The 17993-nt window shown below is 46.5% G+C and overlaps 1 protein-coding gene across 1 annotated transcript in view; it reads left to right on the top strand.

The window, feature by feature from the left end:
• Positions 1–17604, top strand: part of CSMD2 (CUB and Sushi multiple domains 2) — a 261846-nt gene extending 244242 nt beyond the window's left edge. The window contains 12 exon segments of the mRNA XM_063177637.1: positions 588–761; positions 1728–1901; positions 3194–3267; positions 4653–4764; positions 5174–5353; positions 6883–6948; positions 8083–8244; positions 9901–10013; positions 10619–10706; positions 11500–11638; positions 12617–12791; positions 14902–17604. Of these exon segments, the coding sequence (XP_063033707.1) occupies positions 588–761; positions 1728–1901; positions 3194–3267; positions 4653–4764; positions 5174–5353; positions 6883–6948; positions 8083–8244; positions 9901–10013; positions 10619–10706; positions 11500–11638; positions 12617–12776 (1442 nt within the window). The 3' untranslated portion in view covers positions 12777–12791; positions 14902–17604.
• Positions 17605–17993: the final 389 nt, after the last annotated feature.

Below are 17993 nucleotides of genomic sequence, written 5' to 3' on the forward strand. Positions count from 1 at the left end.
CAGGGATGCACAGGGTGGGATTTTGGGATGTCTGTGCAGGGCCAGGGCTTGGATGATCCTCATGGATCCCTTCCCATGGGATATTTCATTATTTGAGATTTAACTCCAAACTTCGAAGGGTTTGACCCCACTTTGTGCCAATCCTGGGAGATGCTCTTGGAGAGCAGGAGGTGACTTCGCCCCTGTGTGGAATTTGCTTGTTAATGGAAATAATTAAGACGTGGAGAGACCTGACTCGGCTTTTCCTTTTCCTTTTCCTTTTCCTTTTCCTTTTCCTTTTCCTTTTCCTTTTCCTTTTCCTTTTCCTTTTCCTTTTCCTTTTCCTTTTCCTTTTCCTTTTCCTTTTCCTTTTCCTTTTCCTTTTCCTTTTCCTTTTCCTTTTCCTTTTTTCCTTGTCCTATTCCTTCTCCTCCTTTTCTTGTCCTTCTTCTCCTCCTTTTCCTCCTTCTCCTTCTCCTCCTTCTTCTCCTTCCTCTCCTCCTTCTTCTCCTTTTCCTCCTTCTTCTCCTGTTCCTTCTTCTCTTTGTCATCCTCCTTTTTCCATTTCCTCCTTTTCCTCCTTCTCCTTCCTTTTCCTCCTCCCCCAGCCATCACCTGCAGAGCTCCCCAGGCCATTCCCAACGGGAAGGTGGTGGGGTCAGATTTCAGCTGGGGTTCCAGCGTCAGCTACGCCTGCCTGGAGGGTTACCAGCTGTCCCTGCCCGCCGTGCTCACCTGCGAGGGCAACGGCTCCTGGAGCGGGGAGATCCCCCAGTGCTTCCGTGAGTAGCCACCTGCCCTCTCCTCCACCAGGATTCTGCTTCAAATCCAGCTTTTTAGGGCTTTTTCCAAGTTTTTTCCCCAAGCTCTGCGTCACTGAGCAGCACAGGTTCTTGCTGTGCTTTGTGCCCCGTTAATAAATGGAGTTTTCCAGCAGCTGGAGTGGGGAATTTTTGGTGCTATGGGGATGGTTCAAGAGTTTGGAGCCAAAGTCTGGCTGCTCTCCCACCTGCTTGGTTTTTTGGGAACTTTGGTTTGGCATCTGTGAAGTGCAGGCAGGGACACAGGTGGTCACTCTACCCCTGTGACAGAGGGGCGATGCCACATTTGGGATGAATCCAGGCATTTTCCATGTTCCTGCCTACAAAACATCCTCAGAACTGGGTGTTTGCCCTCAGTGACCCAATCTTCTGCAATCAGCACTCCTGGAACTGCCGAAAAAATCCTGGGGCAAAAGGCACCGTGTTGCGGCAGAACGTGTTGCAGCAGAAGTTGGGAATGTTTTGTGAAGGCTGGGTGGGTTGATACAACAGCAAACACCAAAAAAAAAAGAGAATTAAAAAAAGGGAATTAGCATCTCCTGATGCTAAAGGCAGCTCTGAGTCCCTTTTCCAGCTGCACAATATCCATTTTCATATTAAATCCCACAAACCCCTCACTGTTCCTCACACCTTTCCCAGGATCCGGGATAATTAGTGGGCTTTCCGTGTGATACAGAGCCAAGGAACAAAGTGACACCGTGCAATTAAGGGAGAGAAAAAAGAGGGGGGAAGAAAAGGGAAATCCGGGGGAGAAGGTGGAAGTTAATTAACAACCATCGACAAAAGGAGATAATTACAAGGAATGCAGCCAGCAGCACCTTCAGCCACCCCTGATTCCCAAGCTGATCATGGAGTTGGATGGGCTGTGATGGGATGTGGCATTCCCGAGGGCTCTGTGGCCACCTCCTTGTCCCTTTGCCGTTGCAGCCGTGTTCTGTGGGGACCCGGGCACCCCAGCCCAGGGCAGGAGGGAGGACAGAGGCTTCACCTACCGCTCGTCTGTGTCCTTCTCCTGCCTGGCCCCGCTGGTGCTCGTGGGGTCGGCGCGCAGGTTCTGCCAGTCCGACGGCACCTGGAGCGGGACCCAGCCCAGCTGCATCGGTGAGGGGGGCTCAGTGAAGGGTTTGGGGGCTCCCTTCACCTCCAGTCCCAACCCTTTGGGGGTCCTTGCGGGACAGGGTGGGAGCAGAGGGCAGGGAGGAGAGCGGGGTGACCGTGGTGCTTTGTTTTGGTGTCGTGAGGGTCCCCAGGATGAGGTGAGAGATGGGAATTGACTCTCAAGTTCTCAGAAAGCTGATTTATTATATTATGAAATTATATTAATATATATTATATTAAATTTATATTAAATTTATATTAAATCTATATTAAAATTATATTATATTTATATTAAAATTATATTATATTATATTATATTATATTACATTATATTATACATTATATATTTATATTTATATATTAATATTAATAAAATTGTATTTATAAATATAATTATAATAATATATTTATTATAGATACAATATAGATATATTAATTATACTATATTATATATTTATTAATTAATTATATTCTAATTATAATATAAATATCATATTAAACATATTTCTAAATATGTTATTATAGTTATATATAAATATAATTATATAATAAATATAAATTATATATATTTATATATTAAAATTATATTATATTATATTATATTATATTATATTATATTATATTATATTATATTATATTATATTATATTATATTATATTATATTATATTATATTGCATTACATTATATTATATATATTATATTATATTACATTACATTACATTACATTATATTACAATATATTATATGAAAATGCTATACTAAAACTATACTAAACAAAGAGAAAGGAGACATCAGAAGGCCAGAAAATAATTAATAATAAAAACCCATGACAGACTCAGAGAGTCCAACACAGCCAGCTGTGATTGGTCGTTAATTAAAAACAATTCACATGTTGGGATAAACAATCTCCAGGCCACATCCCAGAGGAGCAAAACATGGAGAAGCTGAAGCTTCCCAGCTTCTCAGGAGAAGGGATTTGTCATGAAATATCATGGTGCCAGTGCTTGGAGCTTCGGGATGGTCCCTGGGAGCAGAGGGCATGGTGTGGCTGTCAGGAAGGGCTGTCCTGATCCAAGGTGTGTGTTCCCAGTTTTTCTCCTGAGGGATGAAGTGCCTCTGGTTGCTTTGTGCTGCAGCAGGCAGGGATTTAAGGAGCAGGAAGATCCGTGTGTTCTCCTTGTTGCTGTGTGTTCCTTCAGAGGCAAATCCCATTTGTGTTCTAGAGGTACAGCAGGACCCGTGTGCCTGGAGGGCCTCTGAGCTTTCCCATAAATCCTTTCCCTGTTTTTAACAGATCCCAGCCTCACGACGTGTGCAGATCCTGGAGTGCCTCTTTTTGGGATGCAGAACAATTCCCAGGGATACCAGGTATGGCCATGGAAGAGGGGTGTGCCACAAAGCCAGCCCTGCTCTGTCCTTGGCCTGGATTCACGTGTCCTCCCATGGATTCACATGTTATCCCATGGATTAACATGTTCTCCCATGAATTCCTCTGTTATCCCATGGATTAACATGTTCTCCCGTGGATTCACATATTCTTCCATGGATTCACGTGTCCTCCCATGGATTCCTGTGTTATCCTATGGATTCACATGTTATCCCGTGGATTAACATGTTCTCCCATTAATTCCTCTGTTATCCCATGGATTCACATGTTCTCCCGTGGATTCACATATTCTGCCATGGATTCGCGTGTTCTCCCATGGATTCCTGTGTTATCCTATGGATTCACATATTCTCCCATGGATTCACGTGTTCTCCCATGGATTCCTGTGTTATCCCATCGATTATTGTGTTCTCCCATGGATTCACGTTTCCTCTCATGGATTATTTTGTTCTCCCATGCATCCATGTCCTTCCATGGATTAATGTTTCCTGCCATGGATTCCTGTGTCCTTCCATGAGTTAATGCCTCCTGTCATGGATTCACATGTTAGCCTGTGGATTCACATGTTCTCCCATGGATTCATGTCTCCCCTGATGCATTAATGTCTTTTCCCATGAATTCATGTCCTTCTTCCATGGATTCTTGCATCTTTCCATGGATTGTTGTGTCCTCCCATAAGTTCATGTCCCCTTTCATGGATTCTTGTGTTATCCCATGGATTCCTGTGGCCTTCCATGGATTAATGTCCCATCCCATGGATTCATGAGTCCTTCCACGGATTAATGTCTCATCCCATAGATTAATGTGTCCTTCCATGGATTAATGTCTCATCCCATGGATTCATGTGTCCTTCCATGGATTCCTGTCTCCTCCTGGGAGCAGGACACCCCAATGTGCTCCTTTTGCCCTCAGAGTGGGTTTGCACAGCATTAATTAGGCAGTGCATTGTATCTGAAATTAATTACGCTGCTAATTAATAGTTTCTGCTATTCACATTAATTCCCATTAATTTTCAGGCCAAATCCTGCAGGTGCTTTTGCTAATCCCATCTCTCATCCAGCAGGAAATCGTTGGAATGGGGACAAAAATCCCACAGTGGCTCGCTTGGGGGGCTCCATTCCCACCCATTCCCTGCTGGGATAGTGGATGCCAGAGTGGATCCTTCCATTTCCCTGTTAATTAGTCACCTTAATCTTGAAGTTTAATTCATTTATTTTATGCTTAATTAATTTGGAGACACCATAAATGGGATTTTTGCTCAGCTGGGAGTGGAGCTGCTCCCGTGAGGGGTGAGGTGGTGACAAGGGGTTGGAATGAAGGTCTGGGAATCCCTGGGAAGCTGAGTGATTGTCTCCTGTTGGGACAGGTGGGAAGCATCCTGTTCTTCAGGTGCCAGAAGGGATATCTCCTGCAGGGCTCCACCACCAGGACCTGCCTGCCCAACCTGACGTGGAGCGGCGTCCAGCCCGACTGCGTCCGTGAGTCCTGGGAATGCCACAGGGAGCTGGGGCCCTCAGCCAGGCTCTGCAAAAGGAATCCTTGCAGGAAATGTGTTGCATTTTAGGGAGAACTGGGGATTGCAAAGGCAGTTTTTAGTCTGGCACTCAGTTCTGGGCTCAGAGGTGCTTCAGCAACTTTTGGTTTTGTCTTTTTCCCTTAAAAATGGGGGTGGCCAATCCCGATATTCAGCTCATCAGCTGGAGCCTGGTTCAGCTTTCAGGAGCAGAAACCCAGCATGGGAAGCTCTTCCAACTGGGAAAAATCCCTGTGAGCTGTGGTGTTGAAACTCCTCAGGAGGGTTCCCCTGTTGCTGTCACGGTGTCACTTCTCACTCTCCCCGTGCCCACCTGGGTGGTTTCTCTCACCTGTTCTCCCTGTCCTCTCCAGCCCACCACTGCAAGCAGCCTGAGACCCCATCCCATGCCAACGTGGGTGCCCTGGACCTGCCCTCCCTGGGCTACACCTTGATCTACTCCTGCCAGAGCGGCTTCTACCTCACCGGGGGCTCCGAGCACCGCACCTGCAAAGCCGACGGCAGCTGGACAGGGAAGCCCCCCATCTGCCTGGGTGAGGGGCTGGCAGCACCAGCTGGGCTCTGACACCCTCCCCAGGCTCTCAGGTTGTGGAGATCCTGGGCCTTGAGGTGCTTCAGAGGTGGTTTTCAGCCTGCAGATAAACCCCAGATGCAGTTCTGGAGTCAGAACTCCATGGAAGGAGAGGGGAGGTGTTTTCAGCTGTGATTTTGTTCCCTTAAAAGTTGTGGGATGGCCCAGCCTGATTTTCATTTTGTAGGAGGGTCTCCATCATTGGTCTCCACTGCAGAATCCCAGAACATGGTTGGAAAAGGCCTTTGCGGTCATCAAGTCCAACCTGTGACCCAACACTCAGGTGCCACCTCCAAAGAGCCACCTGGGGATCTTCTGGGGAGTTTTTGGGTCTAGAAGAATCTGAACAGGACAAAAATTGTTTTTCCCCCTCACATTTTACCTGCCACAGAGTCTTGGATGAGGAACAGATGAGGAACATGTTCTGATCCATTGAAATGAAGCCCTGTAGCTCTCCTGGAGTGTGACCCTGGATACTTTCCTGGAGCAGAGGGAAAGGCAGGACAGGTTGGGGACAGTGGCTGAAAGGCAGAGAGGGACCTGAGGGTGCTGAGGGACAGGAGCTGGCCATGAGCCAGGTGTGCCCATGGTGGATCAGGGATGGAGCAGCAGGAGCAGAAGAGGGATTGTCCCCTGTCCTGGGCACTGGTGAGGGACACCCCAAGTGCTGTGTCCAGTTCTGAAACATGGAGAGGCTGGAGAGTGTCCAGGGAAAGGAACAGAGCTGGAAAAGTCCTGATGGAGCTGAGGGGGCTCAGCCTGGAGAAAAGGAGGCTCAGGGGGGACCTTGTGGCTCTGCACAGCTCCTGACAGGAGGGGACAGCCCCAGGTTGGGCTCTGCTCCCAGGGAGCAGGGACAGTAGGAGAGGGAATGGCCTCAGGCTGAGCCAGGGCAGTTTGGGGTTGGATTTTAGTGAAAATTTCTGCACAGAAAGGCTGGTCAGACCTTGGCAGGGGCTGCACAGAGAGGTTTGGAGCTGCCAAGGAAAGCCTGGATGTGGCACTCAGAGCTCTGGGCTGGGTGACAAGGTGGGCATCGGGAACAGCCTGGGCTCTGTGACCTTGGGGGGCCTTTCCAGCCTCAGGAATTCTGGGGTGGGCAGTGCCAGACCCCACAACACAATACAATACAATGCAATGCAATGCAATGCAATGGACTACAATACAATACAATACCATACCATACAATACAACACAATACAATGCAATGCAATGCACTACAATACAATGCAATGCAATGCAATGCACTACAATACAATACAATACCATACCAGACAATACAATGCAATGCACTACAATGCAATGCAATGCAATGCACTACAATACAATACAATACAATACCATACCATACAATACAATGCAATGCAATGCAATACAATGCAATGCAATGCAATGCAATGCACTACAATACAATACAATACCATACCATACAATGCAATGCAATGCAATATAATGCAATGCTGACCAGCTGTGCTTTGTCCCCTGTCCCAGCCGATGTCCGGCCCAGTGGGAGACCCGTGGGCACCGCGCGGGAGCCGCCGCTCGCCAAGGCCTCAGGTGAGGCTCAGGGGGCTCCTCCCCATGGGCACAGCCCTGATACCCCCTCAGATCCACCCTCCTGAATGCCCTCCTCTGTGTGGAAAATGCCAGTCGCTTGGTTTTAAAGTTTTGAAAGTTTAATGGTAATAAAATGGTTATAAAAATAGTAATATAATTTGAGTAACAATGATTTGGACAATTTGGATTAGGACGATATGAAACAATAGAGACAAAGAGTTATGGACAGTCTATGTACCCAAAAAAGGACCCACATTAACAGAGGATTAGCCTTTATAAGCAATAGCCTGTTGCATATTCATACACTTCATACATGATGCATAAATTTCATTCAAACACAGGATTCTGTCTGGTCAGTGCCTACTTCTTCCTCTAAATCCTAACAGCACCTTGGAGGTGGGAAGAAGTTCGTTTCTTCTGATAAGAGGAATAAATTCTGTTTCTCTGAAAGATTCAGGTGTCTTGTGGCTGCTGTCTCACTACGAGTCCTTTCTTTAAAAAAGTATCCTACATAGCATCGTTTTTATTTTAGCATTTTGTTATAACCTAAAACTATATTTAACAGTGCTTAAGAGAATTAATCCAGCATCACTTTCTAACACAACACATATAATATTCATTTTAATATTTGTGAAAAGCCAATCATAAAATACATGCATTTTTCACACTCTGGAAACTGCCATGTGCCCCATCCTATTCCCTGGAGAACAAACAGGAACCTTACAGGAGCTGGACATCAAGATCCATATCTCTCCCCACAGCATTCCAGCCCTTCCTGTACATTTATCCTTTTTTATTTTAAGTTTTCCTAATAAGTTTATTTGAACTTTCTCTAATAAATTATTTTGGGGCTGGTTTGTTTTTTAAACTATCCTTGTGTTTTTGGTCACAACAGCCAAGTTAAAGTCACTGGTTTTGGCTTTGTCCCTCATGGTGATGGCTCAGAGCAGGTGAGATTTAAGATACTTAAAATACAAAATATTTTTAAATATTAAATTTTTAAAACAATCTAATTATTATCAGTGAATTCAAAGAAAGCAGAAATCCTGCTCTGTTTTATTTTTTCCCCCTGAAAAAATGGAAATGCTGCTGGGTTGGTATTTTCTTTCACATCTCCCACTGCTGTAATTCCAGTGCCTGCAGATGTGTTTGCAAGGAATTCCCTGTGGAAAGGCTCCTACGAGTACATGGGGAAGAAGCAGCCAGCCATGCTCTCTGTCACCAGCTTTGACCCTGCCACCAGCAAGGTCAACGCCACCTTGATTGACCACAGCGGGGTGGAGCTCCAGGTGTCAGGTGAGGGACAGACAATGTGACCTTTGGGAGGGGGTGGCATTGGCACTGCCAGGGCAGTTCCCTGTGTCCCCATCCCTCTGGATGTCCAGAGTTGCCAAGGACTCTGCCTGGGGGCTCGGAGACCCTGGCACACAGCCCAGAACACCTGGGGATTTGACTTTGACCCCTGGAGCAAGTTACCAGCTTTGTATGAGGACCTGAAAGTCACACAGCTTTGAATAGTGTAATAACAAAATAATCACAGGGTGAAAATGTAGATTTTAGGATTTTTGGTATGGGGGTTATGGGGACAAGATGGAGGAACTTGGGCATGTCCAGCCTTTCTTCTTCTTCCTCTTGTTCTCCATTTTCTGCAGTGATGTTGGCACTTTGGGGTTGGTTTAGAGTAGAAGTGCACTGTCTAACATAGGTGATGGGTATTGGAAATTAAGTGTAAATATGTTATACGTAGTTTGTAGTATAAAAGGACAACACAGAGTGCCTGTGGCTGCCCTGCTGAGCAGATCTCGGCTGGGCAGAAAGAAAATTTTATAGGTAAGAATTAATAAACAACCTCAAGACAGAAAAGTGAAGAGTCCAGACTCGTTCTTCAGTTGCACGGGCTGAAGCAGAGACATCCTGCACATCTCGGGGCAGCAATTAACAACCAAAACCCCAGAGCACAGCTGGGATGTTGTGATAAAAGCCAATTCTCGATTGGATAGGTTATATTTTATAGGATTATGAAAGGTTATGTTATATATAATACTATAAAATATAACCTATGTATATTTTATAGTATTATCAGTACTGTGTCAAATCTTCCTGGTGGACAATACATTCATGCTTAATTTATGGGTCAGTACAAGGTATTTTGCATATTTGTCAAACTTCTGTATTTTTAGTTAGTTTACATATTTTTTCTACTGATTCTCATGAGACAGCTATTATTGTTTATACTGGTGCAATTATTTTTCACTCTAGGAATAGATTTTTGTGTTAATGAATCTTTCATACCAAGATTGTTTTCTCATGGGAACTTGCAGCTATTAATTTAGGCCTGATTTTATGAGGCCTTTCTTTTATAATTTCTCTTCCTGTCTGCATCACTGGGACACCTCTAGGGCTGTGTCCAGTTCTGGTCACTCATGGCCAGAGAGACATTGAGGGGCTGGAGTGTGTCCAGAGAAGGGAATGGAGCTGGAAAAGGGTTTGGAGAACTCCTGGTGGGGCTCAGGGGGCTCCCCACAACTCCCTGACGGGAGAGGGGTCAGGCTCTGCTGCCAGGATGAAACAGCCTCAATCTGTGCCAGGTTGGATTTTAGGGAATATTTCTCCATGGAAACACCTTGAAGCTGCCCAGGGATGTTTGGAGTGCCCATCCCTAGAGGTGTCCAAGGTAGGACTTGGAGCTTTTGGGTAAAAACCATGAAATTATGTGAGCTGGACTTTGATGATCCTTAGGGGTCCCTTCCAGCTCATGATTCCGTGAGTGCTCCATGTCCCTGCCCTCCTGAATATTAATTAAATATTCAGTTGAGTCCTTTCCCATGTGGAAAATACCTTCAGTATCCTGGGCTGTGTTTCCCACCACCAACTCAAATCCTGACGTAGTTTCTCTGCTCTCCCACTCAATTATTTCAAACCAGAGCTGACAAAATCCCTATTTTTTTCCAGGGATTTACAAGAAGGAAGACGTGCACCTGCTGCTCCAGGTGTACCAGATCATGGGGCCACTGGAGATCTTTGCCAACAAGTTCAGGAATGACAAATGGGCCCTGGATGGACACGTGAGTGAACAAAACCCACCCTGCCATGGCTGTCCCAGCCTGGATTTCCCTTCCCTGGAGCTGAGGGATAATTCCCAGAGCTGGGAGGGGACATGTGGCACTTTTCCAGCAGGTGACAGCTCCTCCTGCAGCTGGGGGTTGGTTTTATTGCCCTGGGGTTTGGAATCCATCGTCTCCCAGATAATGCTGGAGGAGAAACCAACAGGATTTGTTCCCTGTGGGTGTTTTACATCTGCTCAACATCTTGCTGGAAAAGCTGATTTTCCCTACTCCTCACCCTTTACCTGTGTCTGGGAGTTTCCCAAACCCTTTAGGGTTCCAATGGAGCTTGGAAAAAATGTGGATCCAACGGACCCATGGCCACTTTTCTCCCTCTCCCTCTGGAATCAGCAATGTCCTCTCCAGTTTATCACAAACAAGATTTTTTAGCTTCCCTTCCTTTGACAATGGAGAATTTTCAGCTGTTGGGTGGTGAAACTTCTTCAAAAATGCCAGAATCTTCTGGGGAATTGCATCAAATTAATGCGATTGGAAGGGGCTGGGATGAACTGGGTGTTAAATCCAGGGGAAAATTGGATAAACCCATTGATTTCCACTCTCCACAGGTCTCGTCGGAGTCCTCGAGTGGCACCTTCGTGTACCAGGGCTTTGTGCGTGGCAAAGGCTTCGGGCAGTTTGGCCTCCAGAGACTTGGTAAAATTCCTTGGATTTGCACTTTTCCCCTCGATTCCAGAAGCTCCATTTTGGCCTGGTTGGGGGTTTCCAGGCAGGGAATTTTTCTCCAATCCCTCACTTGAATTTTTGGCGCTTTTCGAGTTCTGCTGAACTTGGTGTGAGGTTTGTGGGAGGCAAACAGCACAAAACAAATAGCACAAAACAAACATCACAAGGATAAAATTTATAATTTGGGAATAAAATGAGGAATAACCAGGCTGCTGTCCGAAGCAGGGAGAGTTTGGAAGCACAAACAACACCTGGAATTTTTTTTTACCAAATTCCCAGATCCCTGCCAAGCCCAAATCCCGTTCTCATCACAGCAAGTGTCTCCATCAGAAATCACAGAGGCTCTTGGGAGCTTAAACCCCCCAAAGTTTAAGCTCCTAAATACCACTTAAAGCATAGTTTGAGCTCTTTAATCCCTCAGGATTGCTGGAATCTCATCACCTTTATGGATGCACGTTTTTGCAGCATTTCAGAGTCTCCTCAAAGCCCAACTTCATGCATCCACGTTGGACTTTTTTGGCAAAATAAATCAATTTATATCTCTCTTTAATTGCAGATGTAAATAAATTATGAGACCTAATAGGCTGGATCTCCATCCTTGCACATCCATTTTTAAATTCCATTTTCCAGCACCACTTCACTCATTTTGCTGCTGGTGCCACCTGTACTTTGAGCCACAGCCTTTTCCCCCAGCAGGGGTTTGGAAATGTGGGAAATGTGAAAGGAAAATGAAGGAAATGTGTTTCTTTCTGCTGTGTTGCAGACATCAGCATGATGGAAAATGATCCTGAATCCATAGGCCACCACTTTGCATCCAACAGCAGCTCCGTGGCAGCCGCCATCCTTGTGCCTTTCATCGCCCTGATTATTGCAGGGTTTGTGCTTTATCTCTACAAACACAGGTGGGTTTGGGGCAAGAATCCCAAAAGCTGAAAGAAATTCAGGGATTTGAGAGAAATATCAGTGAGCTGGGCTTAAAATCCCTTCCTTTAAGGCTGGTTTAATTCAGGAGGTGGGACAAAAACAGAAGGTTTGGGAGGTTATTGCAGGGTTTGTGCTTTATCTCTGCAAACATGGTTTTGGGGGAAGAATTCCAAAAGGTGAAAGAAATTTAGGGATTTGAGAGATATATCCGTGAGCTGGGCTTAAAATTCCCACCTTTAGAAATGGTTTCATTCAGGAGATGGGACAGCAACAAAGAGGGTTTGGGAGATTGGGAGAGTAATTCCAAAAGGTGAAAGAAATTCAGGGATTTGAGAGGAGTATCAGTGAGCTGGGCTTCGAATCCTCCTTTTAGGGCTGGTTTAATTCAGGAGGTGGGAAAAATAAAGCATTTCTTTGGATTTGGGATTTGGGAGAGGAGAGCAATGGTTTTTCTGGCCATTAATGGGATTTGTGGCTACATTGGGGAGGTTAAAAAGCAAATTCCCCCCCCTCCCCATGGCTTTGAATGTGGTGTAAATTCAGTTTTGTCCTGATCAATGCTGCAAACCCCCAGATGGATTTTCCTGCCCCATCCCCACGGGTTTCCCCTGTCAGTGCCCTCCCTCAGGGCTGTCATCTTGATTTCTTAAGATTTTCTAAGCCTTCTGAGTTTACATTCTTGTAACAAACTTTCTCACACACTTTCTGTAAATAACTCATTGTTTTGCATTCTTTTATGGAGGAGGAGAAATTTGCTGGACTGTTGGTTTGTCCAGCGTCATTGGAGAGGTGGCACTTTCACCCTCCAACCCGCTGTCACTTTTGGAAACATATAAATTTTAGAATCAGAAGATAAATTTCCCTTTTTTCACCTTGAAAGCAGCACTGTGCGTGCATTGTGTGTTCCGTGTCCTGTAGTGACATCACCTGTGTGGGTTTTGTCCCCGATGCCACAGGAGGAGACCCAAAGTCCCGTTCAACGGCTACGCCGGCCACGAGAACACCAACGTGAGGGGCACCTTTGAGAACCCCATGTACGACAGGAACCTGCAGCCCTCAGACATCATGGCAGGCGAGGCCGAGTTCACAGTGAGCACGGTGTGCACGGCCGTATAGCGCCGGCCCCGCGCGGTGAGTGGGACACGGCCACCCCGCGGCCACCGGCGGGCCCTCAGGGCTGTGGGGCCATGGGATGAGGGGAGGTGGAAGGGCTTGGGGGCATGGAGTGTGTGGGGAGGTGGAAGGGTTTCCACAGGATCATGGAATGTGGGGATTTGGAAGGGTTTGGGGTCATGGAGTGTGGGGATTTGGAAGGGTTTGGGGTCATGGAGTGTGGGGATTTGGAAGGGTTCTCATGGGATCATGGAGTGTGGGGAGTTGGAAGGGTTCTCATGGGATCCTGGAGTGCAGGGAGTTGGAAGGGTTCTCTTGGGATCATGGAATGTGTGGGGAGGTGGAAGGGTTCTTATGGGATCATGGAGTGTGTGGGGAGTTGGAAGGGTTCCCATGGGATCATCATGGGATCATAGAATGAGGGGAATTGGAAGGGTTTGGGATCACGGAGTGAGTAGAGATGGAAGGGCTTGGGGGCATGGAGTGTGTGGGGAGGTGGAAGGGTTTCCACAGGCTCATGGAATGTGGGGATTTGGAAGGGTTTGGGGTCATGGAGTGTGGGGATTTGGAAGGGTTCTCATGGGATCATGGAGTGCAGGGAGTTGGAAGGGTTCTCATGGGATCATGGAACATGGGCAGTTGGAAGGGTTCTTATGGGAATCTTCATGGGATCATGGAGTGCAGGGAGTTGGAAGGGTTTTCATGGGATCATGGAGTGCAGGGAGTTGGAAGGGTTTTCATGAGATCATGGAGTGCAGGGAGTTGGAAGGGTTCTCTTGGGATCATGGAACATGGGCAGTTGGAAGGTTCTTATGGGAATCTTCATGGGATCATGGAATGCTTGGAGCACAAGCCATATGAAGAATGACTGAGGGAGCTGGGGTTGTTCAGCCTGGAGAAAAGGAGACTAAGGGGTGACCTCATCACCCTCTACAACTTCCTGAAGGGTGGCTGTGGTGAGCTGGGGGTCGGTCTCTTTCTCCGGGCGACAACAGATAGAACAAGAGGACACAGTCTCAAGCTGCGTCAAGGGAGATGCAAGTTAGAATTAAGAAGGAAGTATTTTACAGAAAGAGTGGTCAGATACTGGAATCATCTACCCAGTGAGGTGGTGGAGTCATCATCCCTCGAAGAGTTCAAAAAAAGACTGGATGTGGCACTTGCTGCCATGATCTAGTTGAATAGTTAGAACATGGGTTGGACTTGATGATCTTATAGGTCTCTTCCAGCCTTGAATTTCTGTGATTCTTTGAGTTGGAAGGGTTTTCATGGGGTCATGGAGTGGAGGGAGTTGGAAGGGTTCTCTTGGGATCATGGAATGTGTGGGGAGGTGGAAGGGTTCTGATGGGATCGTGGAATGTGGGGAGTTAAAAGGGTTTCCATGGGATTATGGAACATGGGGAGTTGGAAGGGTACCCATGGGATCATCATGGGATCATAGAATGAGGGGAATTGGAAGGGTTTGGGATCACGGAGTGAGTAGAGTTGGAAGGGCTTGGGGTCATGGAGTGAGTGGGGAGGTGGAAGGGTTCTCTTGGGATTATGGAACATGGGGAGTTGGAAGGATTCTCATGAGATCGTGGAATGTTGGAGAGTTGGAAGGGTTTGGGGTCGTGGAGTGTGTGGGGAGTTGGAAGGGTTCTCATGGGATCATGGAATGTGGGGAGTTGGTTTGGAATCATGGAATGTGTGGAGTTCCATGGGATCATGGATTGTGGGGAGTTGGAAGGGGTTGGGATCATGGAACGTGGAGTTGGAAGGGTTTGGGATCATGGAATGCATGGAGTTGGAAGGGTTTTCATGGGATTGTGGAGTACAGGGAATTGGAAGGGTTCTAATGGGATCATGGAGTGTGTGGAGTTGGAAGGGTTCTCATAGGATTGTGGCATGTGGGGAGTTGGAAGGGTTTGGGATCATGGAACATGGGGAGTTGGAAGGGTTCTCGTGGGATCATGGAATGTGTGGGGAGTTGGAAGGGTTTGGGATCATGGAATGTGTGGGGTTGGAAGGGTTCTCATGGGATCATGGAATGCAGGGAATATTCCATCTGGAATGTTCCAATTTTAGGACACCAAAGCCCCTTCCCCAGAATTTCCATGTGCCATGACCAACCCCCTTGCTTCCCCAGATTCCCGTGGCCGGTGTCCAGCGTGGATGACATTCCCACCTCACCATCCATCCATCCCCTCCCCACCTCCCTGCTCCCGCCCCGCCGAGGCCGCGGGGAAGCTGCTGCACCTCCCTGGAATTCCCGAGGGGCTGCTGGATCCACCTCCAACCTCCATCCTGCTGGATCTCCAAGCCAAAGGTTCTGCTCCGGCCCCGCTCCCAGACCTCGGGAAGGCCTGCTGGTGGGAAGGCTTTCCCCAGCCTCCCAAACTTTGGGAAGAGCTTGGGCCACAAAGAGGTTGTGCACAAGGTGCTGGATTCTGTGGAAAACACCTGGATGGGACAGGATGAGGATTTGTGTGTCTGGGTTATTTTTTTGGTTGGATTTTCTACCCCAGGGCTTGAGCAGAGGAAGGGTTTTGAAAGTGGAGCTTTCCAAACCTTGGGAAGCTTTTCCCCTCTTCCCTGTGTTTGGTTTTCCTTTGGGCATTCCTGGCTGGATTTATGGATAACACCTGGATGGGACAAGATGAGGATTTGGGGTTTCTGTATTTGGGGTTCTGGGTCATTTCTTGGTTGGATTTTTTTACCCCAGGGCTTGAGCAGAGGAAGGGTTTTCAAATGCAAAACTTGGGAAGCTTTTCCCCTCTTCCCTGTGTTTCATTTTCCTTTGGGCATTCCTGGCTGAATTTATGGATAACACCTGGATGGGACAGGATGAGGATTTGGGGTTTCTGCATTTGGGTCTCTGGGTTATTTCTGTGTTGGATTTTCTACCCCAGGAAGAGTTTTCCAAATGGGACCTTCCCAAAAGTTTCCCTTTTCCCTGTGTTTGATTTTCCTTTGGGCATTCCCAGCTGGGTTTTTTCCTGCCCCATGTTCCCCCTGATTTGAGCTGGACCCAAATCCCTGATCAGGAATTCACTGCCAGGTGATTCCTGAAGGGACAGGAATATCCAAAGGGACAAAAATCCTCTCTGAAAAGAGCTCAACACTAATTCCCCCAAAAGCTTCCCAAATCCTTTGCCCTTTCCAGACTGATCTTCCAAAGGGCAATGCCAGAAGAGTTTTAATTGCCATCCTGAGCTGTTCCCTTTATTTCCCAGGGGCACTGAGGTTTCCTGGGATTTTGTGGGAGCAGGGAAGGCTCTGGATCCTTGTGATCCAAAGTTTGCTTGGAGTCACTTTTTTCAGGATCAGGGGAGGCAGAAGTGCCATTCCCAGGTCACTGAGTCCAGGAGGCTCCGAGGAAAATCAGGATGAACCCTTTGGAATGGGGGTTTCCATCCATGCTCCAGTTCCAGCATGGATCTTCTCCTCCCTGAAGCTTTGCCTGGGATAATCTGGGAATTTTTGTTGGTTTATCCTTGATTTTCTGGGTGTAAATACATCAGTATTTTATTTTTGTTACTCCTGGCTCTCCCACAGGGAGCAGAATTCCCAGCCTGCCAAAAAATGCCACCTGTCCTCCCAAAAATGTCACTTCTCCTAAAAATCCCACCAAGGTGCTCTGATTTCTCCCTGGGAAGTGGGAGCTGGATCCTGAGCCCTGATCCAGGGTGGGCAGGGGTCAGGGAAATGTTCCCACATGGATTTAGGGAGGATCCCAGGGTGAAATTCCATGGGCAGATGGATTGGGATGGTGTCAATCCCATTGGGACTCCAAAGGAATATTCCCCTCTTCCCTTGTCCCCCTTCCATCCTCCCAGGGCTGGAACCAGGCTGGGATAATCCCTTGGAATCCTTGGATCCCACCCTGCCTCCACTGGGCTCTCCTGGCCCATCCCTGATCTTTTCCAAGCTCCATTATCCCTAAAAACCCCATAACCCACCCCAAACCCCTGCCCTACCACGTCCCAATCCCAATTCCAGGCCCCAAAATTCCAACAATCCCTGGAAGCAGAGCTTGGATCCATCCAGGCTCTTCCCCAAATTCCAGGGAATCCTCCCACACCTGGCTCCCACTCATTCCATGGAAAATCCAGGAGAAATTCATGTCAGGAGTGCAAAATAAATCCAAAATATTTAAAACCACCCAGGCAGGGAGAAGGGGGAGCTTGACTTTAATGGAATTTGCTGCTTTGGATCCATGAATTCCCTACTCCTGCTGTTGTCCAAGGAAGTGGGAAAAGGGGTTTATCCCATTTTTTTGCAAGCTGGCTGAGATCTGCTCCATGCCATTCTCCATCCTTGTGCCCAGAGGACTTGCATATGGTAAAAAAAAAAAAAAATGGGAAAAAGGGGAAAAAAATGAAAATAAAAGGGAAAAAAAATGAAGAAAAAAGGAAAAAAATGAAGAAAAAAAAGGGAAAAAATGAGAAAAAGATAAAAAACCACAAAAAAAGCTCAAATCCCTCTTTTGTACAGAGATATATTTTTATTAATTAAAAGTTTGTACAGCTAAAAAATAAATAAAAAAACAAAATGTAATTTTTTTTTCATTATCGTAGGGAAAAACAAGAACAAAAAAAAGTAGTGGAAAAAAAATCAGCTTTTTTTTGTAAATGTAATAAAGTGTATAAATGGTTTCCATAAAAATGTACATATGGAATCTCTCCATGCCCCTGGCTTGTCTGCAGAATTCCCAGTTAATTTATCTGTCTCTGTATATGAGGCTTTTCCGTGTGTTCCCGGCGTTCCCTGCGGAATTTCAAAGCTATTTTCGATTTTGGACTTCCAAATAATAAAAAAATCTCGATTTTTGCATTGCTTTTTCTTAACAGCCCCCTGGTGCTTTTTTGTCCTTTTCTTTCTTTTGGGGTTTTTTAGGGGGGTTTTTTGTTTTGTTTTTTGGTTTGGGGTTTTTTTTATTTGGTTGGTTTTGTTTGGGTTGTTTTGTTTTTTGGTTGGTTTTTTGGTTTGGTTTGGGTTTTTTGGGGGGTTTTTTGGGGTGGTTTTTTGGGTTTTGTTGGTTTTTTTGAAAGGGTGTGTGAATTCCAAAAGTTTTATCCCGGAATTTTCAGGATGTGCACTCACCATTCATGCAAGGATGGATTTTCCCGACTTTTCCAGCACATCACGATTTCAGGAAAGGGGAAAATCCGAGCAAATTGGGTGGAGTTGCAAGAATGGATTTGGTTTTTCCAGCGGGGTTTATCATCAGTATCCCAC

Source organism: Melospiza melodia, chromosome 27 (genome assembly GCF_035770615.1).
Source record: "Melospiza melodia melodia isolate bMelMel2 chromosome 27, bMelMel2.pri, whole genome shotgun sequence".
NCBI classification, from domain to species: Eukaryota; Metazoa; Chordata; class Aves; order Passeriformes; family Passerellidae; genus Melospiza; species Melospiza melodia.